Raw genomic sequence first — 25,180 nt, 5'->3', positions numbered from 1 at the left:
TGCAGCTGTAGCTGTGCAAGTGTTCTGCTTGTGGCTGCAGGGATGGGTTTATGCTTCAAGCTGCACTGGGCAGGTGTCCAGGGAAGGTCCCTGATCCCAATCCCTTGTCCATGGAGGATGGGAACACCCACAGAACCAAGGACAGGGCATGGTGTCCTTGGGGAATCCCTGCTGCTGGCACAGTGGCTCTGCCAGGTGGTGGCAGCTGCGTTCCACGACTGTTCTGGCTGCTCTGTGCAGCCCAGAGGAACCAGAACTGAAAGATCCCAGGCACTAAGAACTCCTGGGATGCTTCAGGACAGGACTGCACACTGCCACTGAGGTACTTCATCATGGCCCCCCTGACTGCCCCTCACAGAGTTACTCTTGTACCTTTATGGCTGTCACCTGGAGGATGAAATATGCTGGCCCTTGTCCAAGTCCAGGAGAGAAACAGAACAAATCTGCTTTCCATAAATAGATCTCCAAACTCACTAAGTAAGTATATAACTGGAAAGCCATTGAGTGCAATAATGGTAAGTGTAATTCCAGACTTTTAACTTCAATTTAGAAAGTGTGTTTCTGCAAAGTCAGACCCAGCTATAATGAGCTAACAGAGACCAAATGGTATCACAGTGTTTACAGTTTCACCAAAGGGCAGAACCTGCTGTCTGCAAGGAGCTGCTGCAGAGGACATCAGAGACCATTGAACCCCCTTGGCTCCTCAGGAAAAAAAGGGTAAAATAAAGTAGCACTTGCTGGGTTTTTATGGGGCAATGTACATGGCTGAGTACTGAGCCAAGAGCCAACCTCTTCCCTGTTAGGTCATTTTCCATTTTATTTTTTGTGTGTCCTGTGCATTAGTCCCCATTATAAGCCACTTTTCATCACATGCCTACTCTGGATAAAACCATTTCCTTGCATTGCTTTGGGTAAGCTGTGTTTTCTTCTGTACATCCCTCATTTAGCTTGCTTTTGAGCTCTCATGTGTCTGAGAGCAGGGCTAATGGGAAGAAAATACTCCAGGAGAACACAGGGAAAATAAAATCCATACAGCAGATAAAGTATGCTGCCAGTTGCAAGGAACAAATTGTGCAGTCAAGGGAATACAGCTTTCTAAGACACTACTTCCTGCTGCTAAACAATACAGGAATGGGTTTTTATATCCCTTAGCAACCTGATGTTCTCAAAATCAACAGGAATTTTGGCACAGCTACCTCCTGTTAATGAACTGCTTGTGATGCTTTAAAAAAAACGATACAGCCTGTCACAGAAGAAAAAAAAGCCTCTGATAAAAGTCATCTCAAGGAAAGGGTGGAAGTGAACTGCAATTAACCTCTTTCCTTCTGCTGTCCATCATGTTGCTGGCACGTCGCTGCCCTATTGTGCTGCAGGGACTGCTCACGGACGCTCCTGCAGAGCATGCTCAGCTGTGTCCCATCCAGCTGATGGAGAGCTCTGTTCTCCTCATGTGCTGCCAGGGTTTTCTCCAGCTCTGTTTCCACTTTGAGCTGACAGTTCCTCATTGCCTCCTGGATGCTCTGCAGGTTCCACTGAGTTCTCGGGAGAGCGTCGTCCACCGTGAAAACGCCGTCGCGCGTTCTCCGCACTTGTGTGCACACAGCAGATGATTTCAGCTCCAGACCAATCTCGTGAACCACCTTCCGCAGGTACTGCTGAGTCTCATGCAAGCAGTGGATTTCTAGGAGGACAGAGACATTCCTTCAGAAGCAAAGCTTGGACACAAGCTCTGATATTGTAATTCCAGACATCACTCGCAGTTACGCTGAAAAAACTGGTTTGGCAGAAGACACTAAGAGCATGGTATGATTTTCTGGAATACTGCAGGGTGTTCCACACCCTTTATAAATACTTTATATATATAAATTTATTATTATATATTTATATATAAATACTTTAGAAAACAAACCTATAGATATAGAAGAGTAATGTAAAAATTCAGGTATTTCAAAGGGGATAAAAAGGTACCTTTTTTAATAAGACAAATAATTTGTGAGGGAAAGGGGACTGACTACAGGAAAACAAATGACACTTTAAAAAAAAACCCAAAACCCAGCACTGAAATGTATTACACTGAAACATTGTCCTAAGAAGAATTTCCCCCATAAGCATTCATTATGCAAATTTTAAAGCCTTGGGTTTCGATCTGAACTGGAAAGGTAAAAGCTATGAGCTGGCTGGATTTACCAGAGAAGTTGTAAGTTGATAATAAATTCCCACTGACTCATTTAGCATTAAATAATGAGTAAGAAAATTAGGTTTACCAACTTATTTGCCATAATACATACTCAGAGTTCCCCAGTACATTCTGTGCCAGTCCTACCTAGCTGGAATTCTGGGAGTGCAAACTGGAGGCATCGGATTGCTGTGATTATTGGGGGGCTTTTTCCCATGGGGCGAATCAACCCTTTGACAGCCAGCTCATATGCCTCTTGTGTTTTCATATCAATGTTAGAATACCTAGGGAAAAAAAGAGAGCAGCAGAGACATTTAGAAATTTCTTCAAAGAGATTCAAATTATGTCCATCCCCAATAAAAGAGATGCAATTTTTATTCTTAAAACTATCCAGTGAGTTTCTGCATATATTTTTGTGGTGTATGTACTATCAGTAGTGTAGCACAGTTTGGGAGGGGGGTACTTGGTCATGTCTACAAGTTATTTTTATAATAACATATGTAGCAAATTGGTCCTAAACCAGCAGATTGGAGATTTTGCAATACAAGAAGAACATTTAACTGCAACCTCTCACCAGAGCACAGAGCACTCAGAGTAACTCCTCTCTGCCCCTTGTGAGCACTCCAACCTTTACAGACTTCGATTATGGGAAACAAAATCCTCTCATTAGTTTTGAAGACCAGCACGTGGCAGTGGGATCAGATCAGCTCATTGCTCTGGTGGATACGCACATCAGCAGGGCCTTTTGATTTGTCCCTTGAATGACAGCAAGAATCCTCTCCAGCTTCTCCCTTGTGATATGATCTGCAAACATTAAGGCAAAAACGAAGTCTCAATTATCCATCCAGAAACTGGAAAGTCTGAAAAGTGCCACTGAGGTATTGCTGTCCCTCGGGCAAGCAGTCACATCAAAAGGGGCTGATGAGAGCTGAGGGGTGGCCTTTGCAAAGTCACTTCCCCTGGCTCTCCATGGAGCAGCACAGAGCTGGACTGCAAAGGGAAGAGTTATTTTGCTTAACTGATTCCAATACACTGATGCTCCAGTTTTCTTATTGTATGTTTTCATTCAATTAAATCTCCTAACTGCTACCTCCAAGTGTGATTCACAGGAGATCTGGGTCCTGACCAACCCAGTAGGAACCACTGTGATCAGCATTCACACTGGCTTTGTATATATCGTGGTTAGATTTAGAACAGGGGAGCTACAACATCAACAAATGCTAGAAGACATGCAAGATGTGGCTTTTGTCATTGTGTAATTCACCTGATTAAATGCTTTAATTTGTAGTTTGGTGGTCTCTTAAAAAAAAAAAAAAACACAAAACAACAACACATCAAATCAGTTTCTTACCAAATGTTGTCTTCTCTATTAAATTTCCTGTGTCTGAGAAGTCATCAGTGGCTTTACCAAAAAGCCCACCAACAGTATAAACCTAGAAGAAGGACAAAGAGTGCAATTTATCCAAAAAATGCTCCAAGCAATTGAGCTGCACCATGTACCTGCTAGAAGTGCAGGCTATGACAGTTCTATTCAAAAAGACAGCAACATCCTGTCCTCAAAAGGCCACAAGTGGATGCTCATGTGGATGGATGAAACTCTAGACCCTGAAAAGCTCTCAAAAGCATTGGTAAGTTTTAGACCTAAGTGCAGAATCAACATCACAAGGCTGGTCTGGGGCACTGGGGCAGGATCAAGTTGGGATGGCACTCTGGGACCCGTTCAGAGCCAGCACCTACCTTGGTCAGGTGGCAGTTGTACAGGTCACTGAGCAGCTTGTTCCCATGGCCAATGCCAAGCACTGAAACACAGAAAATGGGGAACCTGTTATTCAGCCTCACAAAAAGTCACTGGTGTGCATTTATACAGCACTGAACACTCACAGCATTCTTGCCCACGGGACAGGGCTGTATCTCCTCAGGAGTCATGTCTGAGCAGTGCAATTAGACGCCCAGATTATTGTCTGGCATGAAAACCAGAGTTCTTGGATTTCCCCAGAACTTTCCACCTGGGCACTCAGGGCAAATGCTCAGCAGTGCCAGCCACAGCAAAGCCAGCTGTGGTGGTGGAGCAGAGATGGGGATTGGTGTCCCCCAGCAGAACCCACTGCCCTGGGTCTCTCCATCCAGCTTGGCCAGCAGCTTGCTGGGCCGTTTCTTCTGTGTTTTAGCCCTTAACTCCCAGTGGGGCTGTGAGATCCAGGGGCTGCTGCAGTGCAATAGCATCCACTCTTCTTCCCTGCATGGAAACCCATCACCTCGCAGACAGCAGGACACGGTGCTGCCCCGGGACGAGACCCACCAAAAACTCCCGAAGCCTTCACATCCAGCCGGTGACCTGCTCCGATCTTCAGCTTCCTGAACCGCGGGCCTCGGACTGCAACGGAGACAGTGATGGAGCGGGTCCGCAGCGCCTGCCCGGGGCTCCCAGCGGTCCCCGGTGTGCCCCGGGCCAGGCCCCGCTGTGCCCTTACCGAGGGGGTGGTCGGCCAGCACCGGCACGCTGGCAGCCACCAGCTCCACGGCCCCGCCGCCGCCCGGGGCCGGGCTCGGTAGGAAGCGGACTCGCTGCCGCGGGGCGCGTTCCGGAGCCGCGTTCAGCTCTGAAAGAGAACAGGGGGGAGAGCGGGGAGTCAGGGTCGGCCGGCGAACCCCGGGAACGGGACGGGACCGGCCGGGCCCCACCGGCAGCCCCTGGGGATGCGATGGTCTAGGGGGTCCCGCCGCCCGCGCTCACCGCGCAGCAGCCGCGTCTCCAGCGCCTCCCGGACGCGGCCCCAGGCCACCCCCGCTGGTTTGTACACGGCGAACAGCCCGGCCAGCCCGGCCGCCGCCATGGCCGCCGCCCCGCCCCGCTCCGGGCGCTTCCGGGGCAGCGGCGGGGCCGAACCGGGGATGCGGCAGCTGCTGCGGGCGGCGCGGGCGGGGGTCCCGCTGCTGCGGGGCGGTCCCGCTCACCCAGGCAAGTGCAGCCCCCGCAGCGTCCGGGCCAGCCCCGCAGCCGGGCCCTCCCTTACCCGCTGCTCCCCGCAGGCAGAGCCCGGCCGAGCCACAGCGAGCCGCGGGGCCGGGATGGACGCGGCCAGGAGGAGGAGGAGGAGGACATGGAAGGGTGGCAGCAGCTGTACCCCGGGCACATCCCCACCAGCCCGCTGCAGAAGGCGCTGCTGGCCGCCGGCTCCGCGGTCATGGCGCTCTATGACCCCTACAGACACGGTAAGGCCGGCGAGGGCAGCGCCTGCCACCCGCGTCCAGAAAATCCCGCTCCCTGCAGCCTGGAGGCTTCATAGGAGAGTCAGGGGCAAGCGCAGGGCTGAGAATTGAGCCGGTGCAGGAGGCTGTGAAAGAGAGGGAGTGAGGAAACCCAAACACGTTCCAGTCTGACCCCTTGTGATGCCACCCAGACCAGTCTGTTTCTCCAGAGTCCCCCAGGCCTCATGGCTGCTCCTCCATCCCATTCCCAGGAAGGGTCATGTGGGTGACACCAGGGCAGAGTGGCCCTGAAGCTGAAGATCTGTGGTTTATGAGATCCCCACTTTGCCACGGGCTTCCTGCCTGCTCCTGGTCAATGGTTCATTTCCTCACCTGCCAACCAAGGATAGCTGGGTGTTGCAAAAGCAGCTCTTGGGTCACTCTCTGGTCTCTCTTTCAGACATGGTGGCAGTCCTTGGGGAGACCACAGGCTGCCTGGCCCTGCCAAACCTGCGAGACAAGATGAAAAACCACCCTGAAGGTTACCGCATCCTCCAGTGCGTCCCTCCCCATCCCTCCCTCCCTCGCTGCCTGGTTTGTGGTGGGGTGGCAGACACGAGGCCAAGCAGGTTCCTTGGCCCTGTGAAGGGAGAGCTTGGAAGCAGCACAAGTGTTTTGTAGCTCTAACCCTCCGGGCTAACTTTATTTTTAATGTTCACAGGAGCCCTGTGACACATCTAAGGGCAGGCACCACTTGCCTGTCTGTTCTGCTTCACTGCTGGAACTGGCAGCTGCCAACACCACGAGATGCAGCAGCAGGCACAAGGGAGAAATCCATGGATGTGGATGCTGAGCAGTGATGAGAACACACTGCATCCATGGATTTCTTCCCTGTGCCTGCTGCTGCATTTTCTTGCATTGGAGACTCTGTCTCTGCTGGTCTCCTCCTCCTTAGACACCTCCATATTTTTTTCCTGGCTCAAGCTGAAATGAGGCCAGTTCTCTTGTTTTCTTTTTTAAGACTCCATCACTTCTGCTTTCTTATCTGCAAGGACTTGTTGAGTGCAGCAAAGCTGAGGACCAGGAGGGATTTCTCTTACTAACCAAGCTCTTACTGCGTACCTGCTTGCCTTCTCCCTACTCCCTGTCATGTGTCACATAGGAGCTTGAGAAAAGTTTCCTTTTGCCATATGCTTGTGCAGACCAGCCTCATCCTGGCTCGAGAAATTGACTTGGTAAAACATCCAGAGCACTGGGATGGGGCTGAATCCCAGCAGAACTGCCCAGGGAGAGGGTTAGGAAGGGACATACCCACCTGCTCCTTGCCCTGTGGTATTGCAGGGATTTGCAGCGGTCTGAATTGGGCACACAGGTCTTTTTGTTTTTATCCCCCAATCTGCTGAGGTCCCTTTGACAACAAGTACACAAGGAAATATATGCAGCCAGTGTGAAACTGGTGCCAGTGATGCTTATCTTCCTGACACCTGCACTCTAGGAGCTGAGCAGCTCCTGGATCTTTTATCATGGGAAGAATTTACCCTGTGAATGGAAATAAAAGGGCTTTTGTTTACTTCCAAGGCTGTGAGGCACCTGTTTGCCAACAACCTGTAGAGGAGACCGTGGCTGCCATGTGGCTGGTGGTGAAAGCCTGAGCAGGATTGAAATTAAACCTGTGCTTAGAACAAATTCCTTCTCCTCTTTGAGGCTGCTCCTTTGAAGCTCTGGCTGCTGTGCAGGGGCATTAAATTTCTCTGCTCTTCAGGGCTGGCTGTTGCTGGGGTCTGTGCCTGGCTGGCAGCCCACACAGCAGCAGCTTTTCAGTGCAGGGGACACCAGTGTTTTTCCCACCAGAGTTGTTACAAGCAGACAAGATAAAGGCCCTTTTATTGCCAAGGCTTCAGGTAGATCCTTTAAGCAAATCATGTCCCAGCCTCTGCAATAGATGTGCAGACAGTGGTGCCCCTGCAGTGAGCAGTTAGGATCTGCACAGGGAAAATAGCACGGATGGGCAGAAGCAGGGGTGGGTGTTTCCAAGGACTCCTTTTCTGCAGGACCTGCTGCTGTGGATTTCACTGGGAGTCTCACTGAGCTGTGTTTTGCTTCCAGGGAACGGCCTCGCATCCGTCTGTCCACCCTGGACATGGCCAGGCTGCAGGGGCTGCCGGAGGGCTCGCTGGGCCGGGAGTATGTCCGGTTCCTGGAGGACAATGTGAGTGTGGGGTTTCATGGGGTGCAGATTTCTGTGGCTGATCCCTGTGCTGGGAGCACAAGTGAGATTGGAGCCACAGAGTTGAGCTGGGCCTCTTTGGACTTGCAGAAAGTTTCTCCAGACACGCGGATGCCGCCCAAGTTTGTCGATGATGAAGAGCTGGCGTACGTGATCCATCGGTACCGGGAGGTGCACGACCTGATGCACACCCTCCTGGGCATGCCAACCAACATGCTGGGTGAGCAGCAATGGGCTTACAGTGCTGCACTGCCAAACCCACTGATTGTGCTCAGCTGCCTCCCAGAAATGGAGCAGGCTGGGCCAGCTGGACTCCCTGATCCTCAGCCCAGAGGGGAGGATTTTGCATCATCACTCTCCTACATCAGTGGCTCTGTGGTGACTGAGAGGCCATGAGATGTCACCTTTTCCCTGCTGGGAGATGCTCTGCCCAAGCCCTGGGCACAGGCAGGCACTGAATGGGTGGTTTCTGCCTGGCAGGGAGGGTGGCATAGAGGGAGGGATGTTTTGCAAGCTCTTTGTGAAGGCAGAAGGGAATTCCTAGTTGCTCCTTATCTGCATGTCTCTATGTCCTTTGCCCTCATTTTGTGTCTGACTCAATAGCAGGTCACAGGTGCAGCCTTGCTGGTACCTGTGGGGACCAGCATGACAGGGCTCTTCAGGCTTTGCCTGAGTCCAGGCAGTTTTGTAACAGGCCTGTGCTGGGAGAGCCACACGGAGCATCAGGCCTTGGCACTGCATTGCCAAGGTCTGCAGGGAGTTGGACTGCCTGGGATGTGTTCCCCAAGCTCCCAGGGTGTGTGGGGTGCCATCCCTCTGGGGTGGATGAGTGGTGTGGGACAAAGCCCATCCTGGCACAGGATGAGGCCATGGCGAGGCTTAGGAAGCATTCCCATCCTCGGGAAGGGCAGATGTACAGCCTGTGCTGAGGAGCCACACAGCCCTGGCTGCCCTTGATCCAGGTGCTCTGTCTGCTCACAGCCTCCCTGCTCCCCCAGGTGAGGTGGTGGTGAAGTGGTTTGAAGCCATCCAGACGGGGCTGCCCATGTGTGTCCTGGGAGCAGCGTTCGGCCCTGCCCGGCTCAGCTCACGGTAGGTGCACGGTCCCTGCCCTGGGTACTCCCAGCCTGTGTGCTGCTTTCCTGTGTCCACTGGGGACAAAAAGGGGACACTGCTGGTTTGCAGTGGGGAGTCAGTCACAGATCCCTCCATGCTGTCCCCACATCCCAAGGAAGTGGTGACAGCTTTGCCTTGTCACTGAAGCAGAACCTGATGCTTAATATGCATTCAACACCAGCTCCCCTGTGCCAGGCAGGAGCAATTTCCAGGCCTTGGATGGGCATGTGTTGAGGGCCAGCAGGACCCTCACCACTCTGGGAGCTGTTCCCTGCCCCAGCACATCTGATTTAGTGGCCCAGCAGTTTCAGAACCTGAGTTCTGGCCTTGGGTTGGTGTTGACTGTAACCTTCCTGGCACACCATCCTCTTCTGTGCCTCGGTTTCCCCTGTGAGTTAAGCAGAGGGGATGCCAGAAAGTTAAAGGGATACATGGGACACATGGGCTTGGCATCAGCCTACAATGGAGAAGGAAATTAACAAAATGTGGATATCAGAACTGCCACCACCTGTGTCGTTTGTTCCAGAAAGCTGCAGGTCCTGGCCACCGAGCTGGTTCCCTGGGCGATTCGGAGCGGGCTCAGTTCCAGCTGTGTCCTGAACGTCTACTACGAGCAGCGCTGGGAGCAGCCGGTGGAGTCCCTGCGGGCGGAGCTCGGCATCCTCCCTCCCCCGGCCCTGCGAGTGTGAGAGCTCCTGTGGGGATGGCCCAGGGGATCCCTGCTGGCAGCAGCAGCCCCAGGCACACCCCAAACCCTCCTGCCCTGCCCGGAGCACAGCATGGCTGTAGCTCTTCCACCAGGGACCCGAGGGCTGTGTTTCCTCCTGCCAAGAGCTGGCTCCAGCCTGTTGGTAGGGGCCAACTGGCGCCTCCCTGTGCTGTGACAAAAACTCAACCTGTTTGTGATTTGGGTTGTGGGATGTCAAGGTCAGATGTGCCTTTGCCAGCTGGTCTGGCTGCTCAGCTCTCCCAGCAGCAGCATTCCAGTACTGATGCTCCCAAGTGCTGGGATGGGGAGGGAGCACACTGCAGCAAATGGATGCCTTGGCCTTCTGCAGCCCCAGGGCTGTGCAGGTAAATCCTTCCTCCCACCCTTCCCATCCTGGGGAGATTGAGGCTTCAAATCTTGGGGCTGCCCTGGACTGGAGCTAAACCCATGATTTTCCAGAGGAGCACAGGGGCAGGTTTGGTGTGTGCAGTGGTGAAATCCCATTTTGTACTGGTGCCTGACTGGTCTCCTGTTGGGTCACACTGGATGTGCCTCACTTCCTGCCTCAGAGACCAGGCAGTGTGTGATTGTGCCCACAGGGCAGGCACGGAAATACCTTTGGATATTTTCCCTCCTGGATTGGCTGTTTTGAGAGCTGATCCCAGTCTGCTGTGTCTTCCTGTAGTCCCTCCCCATCAAAAATGATGAAATCCACATGATTGTGCTGGCTGTTCAGTAGGAATCATCCCTTCCTTGGGCAACAAAATGACACAGTTGGGATGATGGGATTGAATCCAGTGAGTGCAGAAACAGCGGCTGCTGGTGCTGTGTCTGGGAGCTGGTTGCTGTCTGCTGTCTGGGTTAATTAAACTGTGCTCCAGACTGCCAGCAGCCAGGGAGCAGAGTTGCTGGATGTGATGGCAAAGAGCCACGAGGCCAGGGGCTCTTTGTTCATGTATGTTTGCTGTTGGAATTCCTTCTTGTTTAATAAATCCACACTGGGGCTTGTAGTGCATTACCCCTGTGCTTTTGCCCCATCTCCCCTCCTGAGCTGGAGATCTGATGTGAAACCTCACCCCTTTTTGGCTCCAGCATGTTTTCTTCCTGCCCCCAGATTTCCTTTTTCTAACTTCTCCCTGCATCAGCCACCCCACGAGCCAGACTTTGGGTTTTTCTCCAAATCCTCTCTTGGCCCCCAGAGTTATTTCAAACAGATTCTAAAAGTCAGTATATAAATACATCCTTTAGCTGCCAGTAAAACACACAGTGTGGGGGTTATCCTAGTGCAGTGGTCGAGATGAAGAAACATTTGCCTGTAAAATGACCCAGAAATGTCAGAACCTTGGGGTGAATAAACCAAAGGGCAGCAAAGATTTGCTTCCAGGAACTGTCAAGGAGACGTGGGAAATGATGGCCGTGAGAGAGGTTTTTGCTGCATTTTGGGTTATTTAATGAGGCCTTGAAGTGTCCAGGCTGTCAGTGCTGGTGGTGGCGCCTTCGTACAGCCACGTGTGGCTCAGTGGGCTGGTGCCAGCGCTACAGAAATGGCACAACATGTAATTTTAAACGGCATCTGCTCAGCCGGATCAAGTAACAGTGTCTGTGGCTCCTGTTCCTGCAGCCATCACTTGAGGAGCCTGCGGAAAGCAGGCGGCAGAGGGAGCTGAGGGTGGTTTGGGGAGAGCAGACACCAGCCACATGAAAATGCTTTTTTTGGAGAGGATGTATTCGCTGTGGACAAATGGCAGCTCCACCATGCCCGTACTGCGGGGCCTGGTAACAATTAACTCCTGAAATGCTGGGATGGATGCTGGGCACGCTCCGGTGGGGCCGCGTTTTTTGCGGTGCCCGGGCCGCCCTTGACCTCGCTCCCAAAACGGATCTGCCGCTCCGCGCTCTCCGGCAGACGGGCGGACCCTGCGCGGCGGCAGCGCCCGGGGGCGGCCGCGGCTCCCGCCGGCCCGGTGCGGCCGCGGAGCCCCGGGAGCGATTGCCGCGCCCCGGCGGCAAAATGCGACTCTGGTGGGACTCGAACCCACAACCTTTGAATGACTCCGGTCACATGCTAGAAGTCCAATGCGCTATCCATTGCGCCACAGAGCCCTCGCTTTGCCGCGCCGCCCTCACCGCCTCTTGACCGCGCCCCGCGCGCCCCGCCCGCGCTACCGTTCCCCGGCGTTGCGCCCGTCACCGCGGGGCCGGGCCGGTGCACCGGGCGGGACTACAGCTCCCGGCGGCCCGCGCTGCCCGCCCCTCCCCGCCCCTGCCGCAGAGCCGGGCGGGCCCCGCTCCGGTGCAGGTGGCCGGGCCTCAGCGGACGCCCCGGAGTCCGGTAAGAGCGTGGCACCATCCTCCCCATCCCGCTCCGTCAGCCCCCGGCGCCGCCGCGGCGGCCGCGCTCCCTCCCCGCGGGCGGCCCCGCGGGCTCCCCATCAGGCGCCGCGACCCTGCGGACGGCACCAGGGTCCCTCCGCTCCGCCGGTCTTCCCCGGCATGAGGTACCGGGGCTCCTCGTGGGGCACCGTGGCAAGCGCCGGGCCCCCTCCGTCCCCTGGTCTCCCCGCGAGCGCGCCGCGGGCCCTGGCCCCGCCGAGAGCGGCTGTGCCCGGGCGCTTCCGGGGCCTGGCGGGGTTGGGTGGCGGGGCCTGGCTGCGTCCCGGTGCGGGGCCCTCCCGGCCTTTCTGCCTCGTGTGATGGGGGTGGGCAGCGCTGCTCGACCTCCTTGCTGGCGTCCCCAGGAGGGTGACACGGGGGTCTCTGCCCAGGGCAGGTGGGGGACAGGTGCCTCCCAGGTGCCATTGGCGCTGGGGCTTCTCACAGCCCGGCCACCTGGCCCTTGTCCCCCCTGGCACCCGCTCCTCGGGCTCGGTGCTCCCCGGGTGGATCCCCGCGCTTTGCCTCGGTGCCTGCTGGCTGTGAGCTACAGGCATGGCTTCGTTTCCTCTGTGCTGATGCAGCTGGACAAGACCTGAATCTGTAACGCAGGGCTGGAGGTCTCTGGCAGCCACACACCGGGTATCTGTCGGGAATCTCTCCCGGGTATCTGTCGGGAATCTCTCCCCGGTTATCTCCGTAGGAGGCATCGGGATGCCGGAGTGAGGTGGAGATAGGAGCAGAGGATAACAGGGGCTTGCCTGAGCCTGCCTTGCCTTCAAGCGGGAGATTAAGCCCTTTACTGCCCACACAGAGTGGGGCTCCCCCGCTGCTGCCTCTCCACATCTGGCTGGTGTGAGGCTGTAACCGAGGGCCCAGGTCCTGGCTGAGGCACAGTAGTTTGATGGTGATCTAAAAGCTGCCCTGTTTAAATGCAGAGAGGGGCTCCCAGGCAAAAGCACAGTGAGTCCTGTCCCTAAAAGGCAGAGGGACAGTGTTGTGGGACATCACATCTGGGACGTAGGTGTTTGGTGGGGAGCGTTCAGAGGTCACTCGCACAAGGGACAATCTCAGGGTAAGGGCTATGGGTGGGAAAATGTCTCCAGGTGTCCCCCTGGGAGTGGCATCTTGTGCTCTGATGCATCCCAGCCTGCTGCTGGTGGCACAACTCGGAGGTGGGATAGCCAAGGAACAAGATGTGACCATGTGGCATTGCCTTGGCTCCCACCCTGCCAGTGTCTGGTATAAAATCCACAGAAGCTCCATGGATCTGGGGGGACTGCACAGAGCAGAGGGAAAGCCACAAGTGTGGCTCCCAGCCCCACCAGTTGTAGAAGAGCCCATGCAGGACTTCCAGCTTCAGAGCAGGGAATCAATCTTCAAGAGGGAAATGATGCAAATGTTTCCTTCCTTTTTGGCCTGTATCCATGCCAGGAAGGGCCAGTTTTATCTACGAGCTGTGAGGGTCACATCTCTGTCATTTTCCTCCTCCCAATACTATTGCCTGAAGACAAGACAGACTCAGACTGTCTCTGAGTCTCAGAGCTACTTCTGGGGCGTGTCTGGGATGGGGACAGAGATGCTATTTTGGAGGGACAAGTACCAGAGTCACTGTCCCCAGGGAATGGGACAGGGGCCTGGGCACTCCTGGCAGCAGTGACAGCCCTTGTTCTGCCCACTCCAGCCTGGCCTCATCCCTGACCTGCTCTGGCAGTGTCTCCAGCCTATTTAGGCCAGGAAACTGCCTGCTAACATGGGGGTTTGCAAACACAAGCAGAGCTCAAAGAACTGAGTTTCCTGTCCCTGATCTGTCTGAGCTGTGTTGTGGGGCACATGAAGCTGTGCTCTTCCAACAGCTGTGATGGCTGTCCTGGAGCCAGGCATGCAGGAGAGCTCATGCTCCGGGCCTGGGAGACTCTGGATTTTGAGGACTGACAGATTCTGGGGTACAGTGGAGGCTTCCAGTCATCTGTACACAGCCTCCTGCCATGACTTTGCTCACACATCCATGGAAGTGACTTTATCCTGCATCTCATGTTGCTGGGGCGTGGCCAGACCCCTGGCTGGTGTGCAGGATGTGGCTCCCCAGGTGGGAACGGCCGTGCTGATGGCTCAATTGGAGGCCATCTCTAGGGTCAGATAAAGTTACATCTCTGGGAGCTCTGGGCTGCTGGGTTACATCCTCAGTGCCAGGAGGACTGATGACTCAGGGACCTCAGCCAGGAAACTGGGGGCTGCTCAGGCATCCCACGCCCATGGGATTGTTATCACCGGCTCCATGGTGTGTGGGTTGATGGCCGTGGTTTCTCTCTCCCTGCAGGCCACAATGCTGCGTTTGGCTGCCTTTGCAGCTGTGCTGCTGTTCCTCAGGGTCACTCTGGAACTGTCCTGGATCCAGGCCATCCCTGCTCTCTTCATCTTCTACCTGGCATCTGGTGGATGGGAATTCTTCCTCATATTCCTCAAGACATTACCGAGGGACTTCAGGTAGGTGCCCTGACTGGGAAGGTCCAGCCATCCACCCCTGGCCCTCTGCTCTGCCCTGGTGTATGTGTATGTGTGAGCACAGTCCCTGACTCCTTGCACAGCCTGGGTTTCTGCTGGCACCTGGCCTGGCTGGAAGGAGATCTCCCTCTGCCGTGTCCGGGTGACTCCAAACTCTTGGGCAAACTTTTCCCAAGAAGGATAGATTTCAGCTGAGCTCAAAGTCTATTGACTGTCCTTGTACTTCACCCTGTCCCTAAAGCTGCTGGCGTAGCACCAGGTCCCTGTGCAGGGTTTGTTCTGAGTTGGTATCAGGCTGTGCCAGCTCCTGGCAAGGATATGAAGGGGAAGGAGTGGTGGTACCTCTTGGAGAGCACTGAGGCTCAAAAATGCCCTTTGATCGGGGACATCCCTGTCTGCAGACTTCCAAACACATCTCTCCCTGGCCTCCATCAGTCCCTGGCCAAGAGCCTCTCTGCAGATGTGTTCTGCCTATGTGCCCACTGCTCAGGGGAGCACGCAGAGCTGCTGCTGACCTCAAGTGAGGTCTGGTGTAAGTGCTGGGCTCGTGCAGCTCCTCAGAAGGTCCTTCTGCTGTGCTGGCTTTGCTGGAGGAAGTGATTTTGCAGGGGTCACTGAGCAGCTGCCCTCTTGCTCCCCCTCTTTGGCAGCACGGGGCTGGTCCTGTTGCGGGTGAAGTGGCAGGTATGGAGGCACATGAGGGAGAAGAACACCATCGCCAAGATCTTCCAGAGGACCGCAAGGAAATATCCAGAGAAGACAGCGCTGATCTTCCAAGGCACGGGCGAGAGCTGGACCTTCCGTCAGCTGGATGAATACTCCAACCAGGTGGCCAATTTCTTCTACAGCCAAGGCTTCCGCTCGGGGGACGTGGTGGCGCTTTTCATGGAGTCCCGCAATCAGTACGTGGGGCTGTGGCTGGGCCTGGCCAAGATCGGCGTGGAGACGGCCCTGGTGAATTCCCACCTGCGCCTGGACGCCCTGCTGCACTGCATCGCCATCTCCAGCTCCAAAGCTGTGGTTTTTGGGGTGGAGATGATGGAAGGTGAGGCGCTGGCAGATGTGTTGGGAGCGCTTTGGACTGGAGGGAGGTGTGTCTAGTCACTGGGTTCAGTGTTCCTTTCCTGCCCACCACAGAACAGAGATCTGGAAGAGAATGGACAGTTGAATCATCCAGGAATTAGATTTGTGTTTGGTTCTTTTGTTGTTAATTCCTTTGGACACTGGGCCAGATCTGGAGTGCAGTGCTGTCTGCCTCCCAAGCAGGTCAGCCTGGGTATGAGGATCCTTCCTTGTGTCTCTCCAGTCCATTCCCAGCATGGAGACCTGGGTTGGACTGGGCCTACTCCACTGAACAGGAGGAGCCTCCCCTTGCTCTCCATGGCTGTTGCTACATCCTTGCAGCACCTTGGCTCCAGTTCCTTGTGTGTTTCAGCCCACACCTCTGAGGTTGAAGGTGTCAACAGACCTCTTGGCACTAAAGAGGTTTTGGATGGGGGAAGGTGGAAAACAGGATCTTCTGGTCCCTGAAGAGGTCTGGGCTGTGGCCCCAGCATCTGTTAATCATGGGAACAACATCTGCCTGGGATGGCTGTGAGCCCTTTGGGGACTCTGCCAAGCACAGTGGGGGTACAGCTACATGGGACAGGCTGTCCCTCAGGCTGTCTGGGAGGACAGGGGGTCTCTGTGCTGTAGCCACCCTGCTGCTTTTCTCCAGCTCCCCTCTTTACTTTCTCAGCAATTCAGGAAGTGCAGCCCTCCCTGGATAAATCCATCCATCTCTTCTGGTCTGGGGATGAAAATCCTAAATCCGTGCTCCCTGGTGCAAAACACCTGGACCCCCTCCTGCAGATGGCCCAGCGACACCAGCCAGCTCCCCCTGCTAAGGGCTTTCTTGGTATGTGCTCAGCTCTTGGGGCCAGACATATGGTGGTGATTTTGAGGGTCAGCTGGTTACAACTCTGGCAAAAGACTGCTGGGGATGCTGATGGCAAGGGGTGTTTGGGATGGGTCTTACTCCAGTGTTGGAAACCCAGCCCTGTATGGAGCAGTATCCTGTCATACCCTCCATGTGTCCACCAAACCTGATCTGCCCAGGGTGATCCTAGGATATTCTTGGAGCTGTTACATGAGAGCTTTGGCTCAGCTGGCAAGAGTAGAGTGTTTAAATTTTGTTTGTCCCCCTCTCCTGGTTCAGCCTGGTTCCTGGTCACATTCCCAATTCCTAGATTGGGAATGTGACCCTGTCTCTTCATTGCTCCCCAGATAAACTCTTCTACATCTACACCTCTGGCACGACGGGGCTGCCCAAGGCTGCCATTGTGGTGAACTGCCGGTAAGGCTGTGGACAGGGGCTCAGGGAGGATGGGGCTGAGCTCTGCCCTCTCCTAGCACAGCAGCCCTGGCCCTGCTCCTGACATTCCTTCTCACCCTCCCCTCAGGTACTTCCGCATGTCCAGCTTGGTTTTTTACGGTTTTCGGATGAGGTCCGATGATGTGATCTACGACTGCCTCCCGCTCTACCATGCTGCAGGTAACGTGTGCCAGCCATACAGAGCATCCTGGGACTGGCTCTTCCCTCAGCCTAGCCCAGGGCTCAGGCTGGAGGCTGGTGTGGCTGTGATCTCCATGCTCAGGAGGATGAGACTGCTGCTTGCAGTGTGTGACTGAGGCTTTTTTGCTTTTCCCCTGGAAGCCAAGAATTGATCTGGCTGACCTTTGGAGCAGGGAGTGTGTGGGGAGGGCGTTATCCTACTCTGCTTTTGGAATACCTGTTCTTTATTGCTGCTCCCTGTGGAAAGTAAGGGGGGAAAGTCTAAGGGAAGGGGAAGCAGTGCCTGCCTGGCTGGCTGAGACATGCTGGGATATTTAGGTGGAAAGTGCTGCCCTACATGATACTGCCCATGTGTCTCCTCCCTTGTGCAATGGCCCTGGGGGCTTTGGCTGGGCAAACCCCCACTGCTGTGAGCCAGCCATGGCCTCTGCCTTGCCCTGCCAGTTCTTTCCCTGGGTGGGCTGGGCTGGAGGTGTTTGGGGACTGAGGGTTTTCCTGGCTGCTTCTCTGCAGGGAACATCGTGGGCATTGGGCAGTGCCTGCTGCAGGGCATGACAGTTGTCATCCGCAAGAAGTTCTCAGCCTCACACTTTTGGGAGGACTGCGTGAAATACAACTGCACGGTGAGGCTGTGAGGCAAGGGGCCAGCGGGGAGTGGGCAGTGAAGCCTGAGGGTCTGTGCCAGGGAGAGAGCTCTCTATGGGGAGAGCCCAGCTGCTGGAAGTGGGGGAGGCCTGGACCGGTTCTGTCTGTCCAGACCACCTTTCAGGGTGGTGGGGCTGTGTCCTTCCCTGGGCTGGTAGCTTCACGTGTCCTCCTCATGTTCCAACATTAGCAAGGAGATAGTGGATGGGTTTCACAGCCTGGAGAGGTGGGTTAGCTGGATGAGTTAGCAGAACTTCATCCAGTAGGCTGGATGAGTTAGTAGAACTTCTCCCTCTTTAGCAAACTTTGGGTGTTTTGTGCCATTCCTTCCTGCCCTGAAGCAGCCTCAGAGAACCTAGGGCTTGGCAGAGGGATCCTAGTGAGTCTTTCCTCTCTGTTGCTCCCAGATCGTGCAGTACATCGGGGAGATCTGCCGCTACCTGCTGAACCAGCCATACCAGGACACGGAGCGGCAGCACCGCGTGCGCATGGCCGTGGGCAATGGGCTGCGCGCCTCCATCTGGAGGGAGTTCATGGCCCGCTTTGGCATCCCCCAGGTGGCCGAGTTCTACGGGGCCACCGAGTGCAACTGCAGCCTGGGAAACTTTGATGGCAATGTAAGGGTCCACAATCCTCCCTCATGTCCCAAAGGGTGACAGCTGGCCTGGGCAGGGTTGGAAACCCGAATAGGCTGTTTGCTCCATCCGCCCAGAAGGGTTTTGGCTGTTGTGTGGTGCCACCTCTGTGGTGTTCTGGGAGTGTGTGAGCAGTGGGTTCAGGTGGGACAAATGTCCTTTCTACCCACAGCTCTGAGCTCTTTCTGTTCTAGGTTGGGTCATGCGGCTTCAACAGCAGGATCCTACCAAATGTGCACCCCATTGGTTTGGTGAAGGTAGATGAAGACACTATGGAGCTGATCAGGGGGCCGGATGGTATCTGTATCAGCTGCAAACCAGGTGAGGACAACCACAGGGATAAGTGTGAGTGTGAGTGTTTCGCGATACCTCAGGATAATTTCCCTGGATTTGTCTCTGCTCAGTTAAACCACACCAACCCCATTAGACACCCTTTTTGCTTGGGGGGCTGGGGGTGGTGGTGTTTCCCCCCTTCATCCCCTCTTCTCACTGCAGGGGAGCCGGGGCAGCTGGTGGGTCGCATTGTCAGGAGCAATCCCCTGCAGCACTTCGATGGCTACCTGAATCAGTCAGCCACCAACAAGAAAATTGCCAGGGATGTGTTTACAAAAGGGGACGTTGCCTATCTCACAGGTGAGACCAGCAGGACCCCTCTCTCTGCTGGGAGTGGAGGAGAAAGGCACCTGTGTGGGAATGGGGACTCAGATGTTCCAGGGTTGCTCCTAGCCAACACCTCATGTTTTTGCCTGTTCATTGCTTTCCAATAGGGGATGTCCTGGTGATGGACAAATATGGTTACATGTACTTCCGAGACCGCACGGGGGACACCTTCCGATGGAAAGGGGAGAACGTCTCCACCACGGAGGTGGAGGGAACGCTGAGCCGCATCCTCAACCTGACGGACGTGGTGGTGTATGGTGTGGAGGTCCCAGGTAGCTGAGAGGGAAGTGGACAATCAGGAGAGGCAAGCAGGCCTCCAACACTTGAGTGTGAACATGTCCTGCATGTCCAGATTGATGAGGGTAGGCTGGGGCTCCCTGTGGGCAAGCTGGGAAGAGGCCACAAGGGGTGTGGCTTGCAGGAACCAGAGGGTTTCCTCCCTCTCTCAAGCTTTGGTGTGATTCTGGCTGGTTTGTAAGGACCCTGTGTCCTCTCTGGCCATGACTGTGACTGCAGGGTGTCACTGGTAGCCCTGGCCACAGAGTGATGACACAGCAGTGACACAGCTGGACATGCCAGTGCTTCAGTACACAGCAGGGTCTTGCTGGTGCAGGGCAGAGGGGAGATGATGCTACAGGGACATTGTGTCTCAGTGCTCTTCATTCTCTGCCTCTTAGGGGTTGAAGGGAGGGCAGGAATGGCAGCCATCGCTGACCCAGAGAACTCCTGTGACCTAGAAGACTTCTCCAGCAAGCTGAAAAAGGCCCTGCCACTGTATGCACGTCCCGTCTTCCTGCGGTTCCTGCACGAAGTCTCCAAGACAAGTGAGCCATGGCATGCACACTCACACTGGACATGGTGCTGGGAGAGCCTGGGAGGGGAAAACCTAGTTACACCCTCTGTAGGGTGGGGATGAAGCCTCTCTGCCCCACAGAGCCCGTGGCCAGTTCCTCAGGTGGTTTTGAGGCATGGGGACGCAAGGCTGGGTCTGGGGCTGCACAGGTGTGGTGGGGATGGAAGCGTGTGTGGCTAGTGAGCCCTTACTCCTTCTTCTCTCCCCATTTCAGGCACTTACAAGTTCCAGAAGATGGAGCTACGGAAGCAGGGCTTTGACCCCGCACTGGTGAAGGACAGGTTGTATTTTCTGGACTCCAGGCAAGGCTGTTACCTGCCACTGGACCAGGCAGCGTTCAGCAGAATCAAGTCTGGAGACCAGAAGCTGTAACTGGTGGGGCTCAAGCCAGGCACCTCCCAAATCCTGCTGGGGAGAGGGGGCAAGGCAGGCACTGGGGAAGGAAAGGTTCACAGAGTGATATAAAAGACACGCTAAAGATTTTATTTGACAAGTTTTACAGATAAGGGTTTGGGAGGAACACGGAGGGGATTGAGGGGAGGGGGATGGTCACATACCAAAGCATTGACTCATTATGGCTTTATTTTCTGCTTGATACAGTGGTGGTGGTCCCATGCCATGGGAGGGGCAGGGCCCTGGCCAGTTGAGGAGGGGTGGGGTGCCCCTGCCGTTCCACTTTGCTTTTCCTGTCTTTCCCTACCTTTTCCTGCCTGCAGCCACCCTTCCTTATGAAGGCCATGAAGGGACCAGTGCTGGTCTCTTCCCCACTTCTCTACCAAGCAGCCAGCTTCTCCCTGGCACAGGGACCCAGTTGGCAGAGGGAAGGTGGGTGCCAGGCGCAGCCCCTTCCCTCTGCTTGGCCTTGCTGGTGTTGTGTGTCTGCTGTGAATCAAGGGAGCAGGGTAGTATGGGGCTCAGGAGGGGGACAGAGGTGTGTTTCTGCCATGCCATCTCTCTCCTGGGGATGACATTTCTATTTTTCAGAATTACACGCACATTATATTATATTATATCTATATATATATGTGTGTGTGTGTATATACATATATATATATATAATACACGCTTTTTTTTTTTTTCAAATCTTAATTTATTGTCCATACTTTTGAATGTGTCTCGGGTTTGTGCAGTAGGTGGAGGGATAGCCCAGACCTGTCCTCTCTTGGAGAATCCTTTTCTCTCACAGGGAGGTGGGATGCTCATCTGGGACTGATTCTCCTCTTCCAGCGTGGGTGCAACTGTAAATGTCCTTGTGGCCTTGCTCCATGGTGGAGGACATGAGCAAATCCCACTCTCTTGTGGACACTTCTCTGGGTCTTTTACTTCCATCTTTTGTGGATGCAGCATTTTTTGTGGACCTTCTTCCTTGCTGAAAGCAAGTGGGAGAGTAGGAAGAAGGGCTGAGTTTGCCTTTGCTTAGATGTACTCAGGAGGTAACTTGTCAGGGGAGAGAACATCCTCTGGAGGGTGGCCTCTGTGAGAGCCTCTGTGCATCCCTTCCCAAAAGATGTGCTCTGCATCCCTTCCCAAAAGAGCCCTCCCTGTCTCCAGCACCAGAGCAGGGCCCTGAACTGAAATGTCTGTGTGAAACACCTGACTTGTGCTATGTGAATTCCCCATGTTGTGTCTGATACGAAACAGCCTCAGCTGCGATGTTCAATTCCAGTTCTCAGAAAACAAGCAGAAATTTCTCTTCCAGAGAAAACTCTGGGTTGGGTTGTTTTTGGGTTTTTTGGTTTTTGGGTTTTTTTGTTTTATTTTTGGTTTGGTTTTTTTTTAATAATTTGTTTTTATGCTTTTAGCAGGGTTACTCCTTAAAACGACATCTGTCTTTTGTGAGGGCAGGGTGTGTCTGCTCCTCTAGCTGTGCTTCCACACCAACGTACCTGCCTGCCTCAGTCCGTCCTGGTCTCACAATTAAACACAAGTATGGGTCTATGCTGCTGTTTCCTACCTCTTCCTTGTACAGTCCTGCTTTGTGAGGGAAGGTGGGGGACTTTGCTGGTTTGGGAACTGCCACTCCAGAGCATCACCTCCCTGTGTGCATTTTAGCTCATCTTAGAGCAGGGGAAACAAGCCCCTTGCTGCTGGGTTTAATGACTATGTGAACACAACATGTTTATCAGACCCTCCCCAGTTTCCTCCACTAACTCTCCACACAATGTTTTTCCTTGTTCTGTCCTTAGCATTGCCATCCCAGTTCTCCCTGTTTACCCTTGGACATGTGGCTCTTCCACCCCTCTCCTGTTCTCTATTTCCTCTTCCTGCTGCTTCTCTCTGTTTGCCCATGCTGAACTTCCCATCTCATTTCTGCCCTTGCAGACAAGTTTTTTGGTAGCCATTCCACTTCCCTTGCAGCCAGAATCATCTTTTACACCTTCTGCTTCCAACCCTGGTGATAGGAGAACCTGGCTCCTTCTTGGTGTGGGGCTGCCAGGGACAAATATCTTCCCTGAGCCTGAGTGAAATGTGTTGCCAGGTGAACCACACCATGTTGGAAATTTGCATCCTTTATATACCACCTTCACCTTTGGACATGTTCAAATGGGTGTCTTCTCCAGCATCTCTAAGCTGAAAGCTTTAGTTTTTCAGTCCCCTGGACACTCACAAGCCTCTGTCCCAAAGCAGCCAGTGGAAAACAGACATCATCCCCACAGCCCTGCAGCATCCGGGGGGCTCAGCCCTCAAACAGCAGCTTTGCCACGAAATTTACCAAGGAAATTTTGCATTCAGGAATCATATTTAGGGGCCAGGGAGCTGGTGCAGGGAGTGCAGCACTCCGTCGGTTCTCTGCTCCCACCTGCGGGCTCTGTTCCGCTCTTAGCCACCAGAGGAGGGCAGGCTGGGCTCGGCAAACGCCTCCCCTCGGGGGAACACGCTCCGGAGCTGTCACAGCCCTCGTGTGCTGCTCAGAGCCCTGCGAGCGCGGGATGTTGGAGTGGGAGGGTACCCACGCAGGGAGGGGGCCTGAGGTGAAGTTTTGGATACAGATGATGGTGTGGGTGTGAGGCCAGTGGCAGTCCCAGGCACTGGTGTGCTCTGTGCTCGGGCTCCTGGCTGGAGACTGTGCCTGATGGAGACTTGGGCAGCAGCCAGGTCACCAAGCTGTGCCAGGTGACCTTGCTGCTGCCCAGGGGTGGTGGGCAGTGACCTGAACCACCAGGTCTCATCCAGCCTTCTGCTAAAGGCAGTGAAGAAAAGCTTGGCCTCCCTGAAGTCAGAGCTGGGGGTGGTCATCTGGAGATGGGTGGTTTGGAGTGGTAGAGGGAGATACAGGGGGATTGTACTCCCTCCCTGCAGGAGATGGCTGTGCTGAAGAAAGAGGGGTTGCAGGGCAAAACTCAGCACTGTGTTTCTGTCTGTCTGAGAGCAGGGTAGGTTAAAAAAGCCTACCAAGGAAATTATGCATTCAGGGCACTGCCTGTTCAATGCAGATGTGAATAGCTTTGGAAGCTTATGGAAATATGGCTGTTACTTGTTTGCTGGTGAGCCCATACAAATGGAAACTGGCTTGAGTTGTTGGGTTTTGGAGATGGATGGGAATTATAGGCCTGTGAGAGGAGCAGGATGTAGCCCTTGCTGGTGCCAACACAAGTCAGGAGCTGGGCCTGGCTGGAGCATAGCCAGGAGCTCACCCCAAGCCCTGCATTTTGGGCTGGCTGTGAGGAAGGGGAGCTGCACAGTTCAGGCAAGAGGAGCAGGATGAGGCCCCCCCCGAGGTGAGAGCTCTTGCTCTGGGGAGATGGGAGGTGCTGAGTCACTGGGAAGGAGCTCAGCAGACATCACAGAGAGCTCTGGTACTCAGCCCATCAATAGCAGAGACCTGCAGGGTTGTGCCAGGGGGCTGGGGTATGCACGTGCCACACACACCTCCGTGCCAGAGCATTCCCCAGGGAGAGGGGAGCCCCAGGGAGGTGTGTTCACAGCCCTAAGTTATGCTCAAAGCAGCCCCCCTGTACAGCAAGGCTGGTGTGGGGGGGTTGGTCCCCTCTGGAGATCTGGTGCCTGGGGACCATTCACCATTGGCGCTGTTTGTCCTGACTGAGGAGGGTTGTGTGCTCTTGGCAGTGCTTCAGGATTCCCTGAAACACCAGCTACACCAATCAGAGGTTTTCCGCTGGCTGTCAGCTTTGGGTTGAAATCCTGGGGCCTTTCTAAAGTCCCAGTTCCTCTGGAAAAATGAAGTTTATGTGTAAGTGTCCCTGCAGCTCTTGGCCCAGAATACAAGTGCAGGTGTGATGCTGAGCCTGGGATCAATGCTGACACACAACACTTCCAGCAGAGAGGTATTTGGAATGAAGTAGCCAGTGTTTAATCATCTGATTTTTAAAAATATCTTTTTATTTGTGCAGTTTTAAGGAGGAGGCTAATTGAATCCTCTATGATTAGAGACACCTTGTGAGACATCCCTCCCCTTTGATCAATGCACTAGTCTGGCTCAACAGCTGCCTCTAGATAAAAGTCCTATACATAAAGTACGAGGTATTGTTCTGTTTTAATTAAAACACTTAAAATTCTGTTTGCATGAGGTTAAGAAAACATTAAAATCCTTTCCAGGGTTATTATCAAACTGCTAATTTAAGCAAAGCCAAAGAGCTTTACAAACGAAATGTACTCTTCCCCATGGAGATCACTGCTTCTCCCAGACCCTGTGTCCTGGACAGTGACAATATATCAAGACAAAAAATGTGGCAACTTTTTTTCTGGTCTGCTCTAGGTCCAACCCAGCCAGGCCATGCTTAGTGTGCAAAACTGGAGTGTATTTTAGCCTTAATGCAGATGGGGGCTTTGCAAGTTGCTCAGAATCTTTCTGGGTGAAATTAATTTCTGCTGCTGAGAAAGTCAGTGACAATCTTTAACACTGCATCTCTCCAGCCTCCTCCTGCCACTCTTGGTGTGCCAGAGCCTTCCCAAACAATGACAGCTGCCTGCTCCTCTGCACTACGGGGAGCTGGCTTTGCCTTTAAGCAGTGACAGGGAAATACTCTGGACCAAAGAAGAGACTATCCTTTGGTGCACTCTTTAGAAATGGAAATACTTGATTCCCCTGAGTGGTTCCAGTGTAACCAGGAGCAGAGCCAGGAGTGGCTTCTCCCTCTCCAGTTTGAAGGGACTGTGTGGCCAGGGATTCCACCAAAATGATGGTCTGTGAATGTCTCATCACGCTGTGTGAGAGGGAAGGGACAGCAGCTTTCCTTCCCAAAGCAGAGAGGCTTCACAGGGGAAGGACAATGTCCTTAGGGCTGTTTGCTGCTGAGCTCCTGGACAGCACAGGATGGCTGGACGGTGTGCAGCTGAGCGAGGCTCAGGGAGCAGGGATGGGTCCTGCTTTGCTTTTTTTGAGCCTGGCCCATTTCAGTGGCAAATCCCACGTTCTGAAGTAACCTTGGGTTTGATCTGCTTTTCTCCTGGCTCATTAAAAATCCACACATAGGCACAAAATCATGGCAGGCCAGGCTCTGGGAGAGCTTTGGGCAGTTGAGATCATGCAGTACAGGCTGGCAACCCCAGGAATTGCAGGCAGTGGCGATGCTGTCC

The 25,180-nt window shown here is 54.3% G+C and overlaps 3 protein-coding genes and 1 non-coding gene across 4 annotated transcripts; 2 read left to right on the top strand and 2 right to left on the bottom strand.

The window, feature by feature from the left end:
- Positions 1-799: 799 nt before the first annotated feature.
- On the bottom strand, positions 800-5,013 carry TRUB2 (TruB pseudouridine synthase family member 2). Its single transcript, XM_066563041.1, has 8 exons — positions 4,911-5,013; positions 4,648-4,776; positions 4,476-4,550; positions 3,914-3,975; positions 3,528-3,609; positions 2,908-2,980; positions 2,324-2,460; positions 800-1,681 (listed from the first exon to the last, which is right to left on the bottom strand). Exons 1-8 carry the CDS (start codon positions 5,008-5,010, stop codon positions 1,311-1,313), a joined length of 1,029 nt encoding a protein of 342 aa, XP_066419138.1. The 5' UTR covers positions 5,011-5,013; the 3' UTR covers positions 800-1,310.
- A 55-nt stretch (positions 5,014-5,068) lies between these two features.
- On the top strand, positions 5,069-10,427 carry COQ4 (coenzyme Q4). The gene is made up of 7 exons (XM_066562914.1): positions 5,069-5,139; positions 5,211-5,389; positions 5,826-5,922; positions 7,472-7,574; positions 7,683-7,812; positions 8,591-8,684; positions 9,235-10,427. Exons 1-7 carry the CDS (start codon positions 5,069-5,071, stop codon positions 9,395-9,397), a joined length of 837 nt encoding a protein of 278 aa, XP_066419011.1. The 3' UTR covers positions 9,398-10,427.
- A 1,004-nt stretch (positions 10,428-11,431) lies between these two features.
- TRNAR-UCU (transfer RNA arginine (anticodon UCU)) lies at positions 11,432-11,520 on the bottom strand. The gene is given in 2 exon segments: positions 11,432-11,467; positions 11,484-11,520. It is a non-coding gene; the product is annotated as a tRNA-Arg (tRNA).
- A 146-nt stretch (positions 11,521-11,666) lies between these two features.
- SLC27A4 (solute carrier family 27 member 4) lies at positions 11,667-21,580 on the top strand. Its single transcript, XM_066562877.1, has 13 exons — positions 11,667-11,749; positions 14,111-14,277; positions 14,946-15,340; positions 16,034-16,192; positions 16,561-16,630; positions 16,737-16,828; positions 17,363-17,472; positions 17,902-18,111; positions 18,324-18,450; positions 18,625-18,762; positions 18,897-19,061; positions 19,467-19,613; positions 19,857-21,580. The coding sequence occupies exons 2-13, from the start codon at positions 14,117-14,119 to the stop codon at positions 20,012-20,014; spliced, it is 1,932 nt and encodes a 643-aa protein (XP_066418974.1). The 5' UTR covers positions 11,667-11,749; positions 14,111-14,116; the 3' UTR covers positions 20,015-21,580.
- The last annotated feature ends 3,600 nt before the right edge of the window (positions 21,581-25,180 follow it).

The sequence above is a fragment of the Molothrus aeneus genome, chromosome 19 (assembly GCF_037042795.1).
Source record: "Molothrus aeneus isolate 106 chromosome 19, BPBGC_Maene_1.0, whole genome shotgun sequence".
NCBI lineage: Eukaryota > Metazoa > Chordata > Aves > Passeriformes > Icteridae > Molothrus > Molothrus aeneus.
Note: the sequence above shows the minus strand (reverse complement) of the source record. Positions and strands in the feature narration are given on the sequence as shown.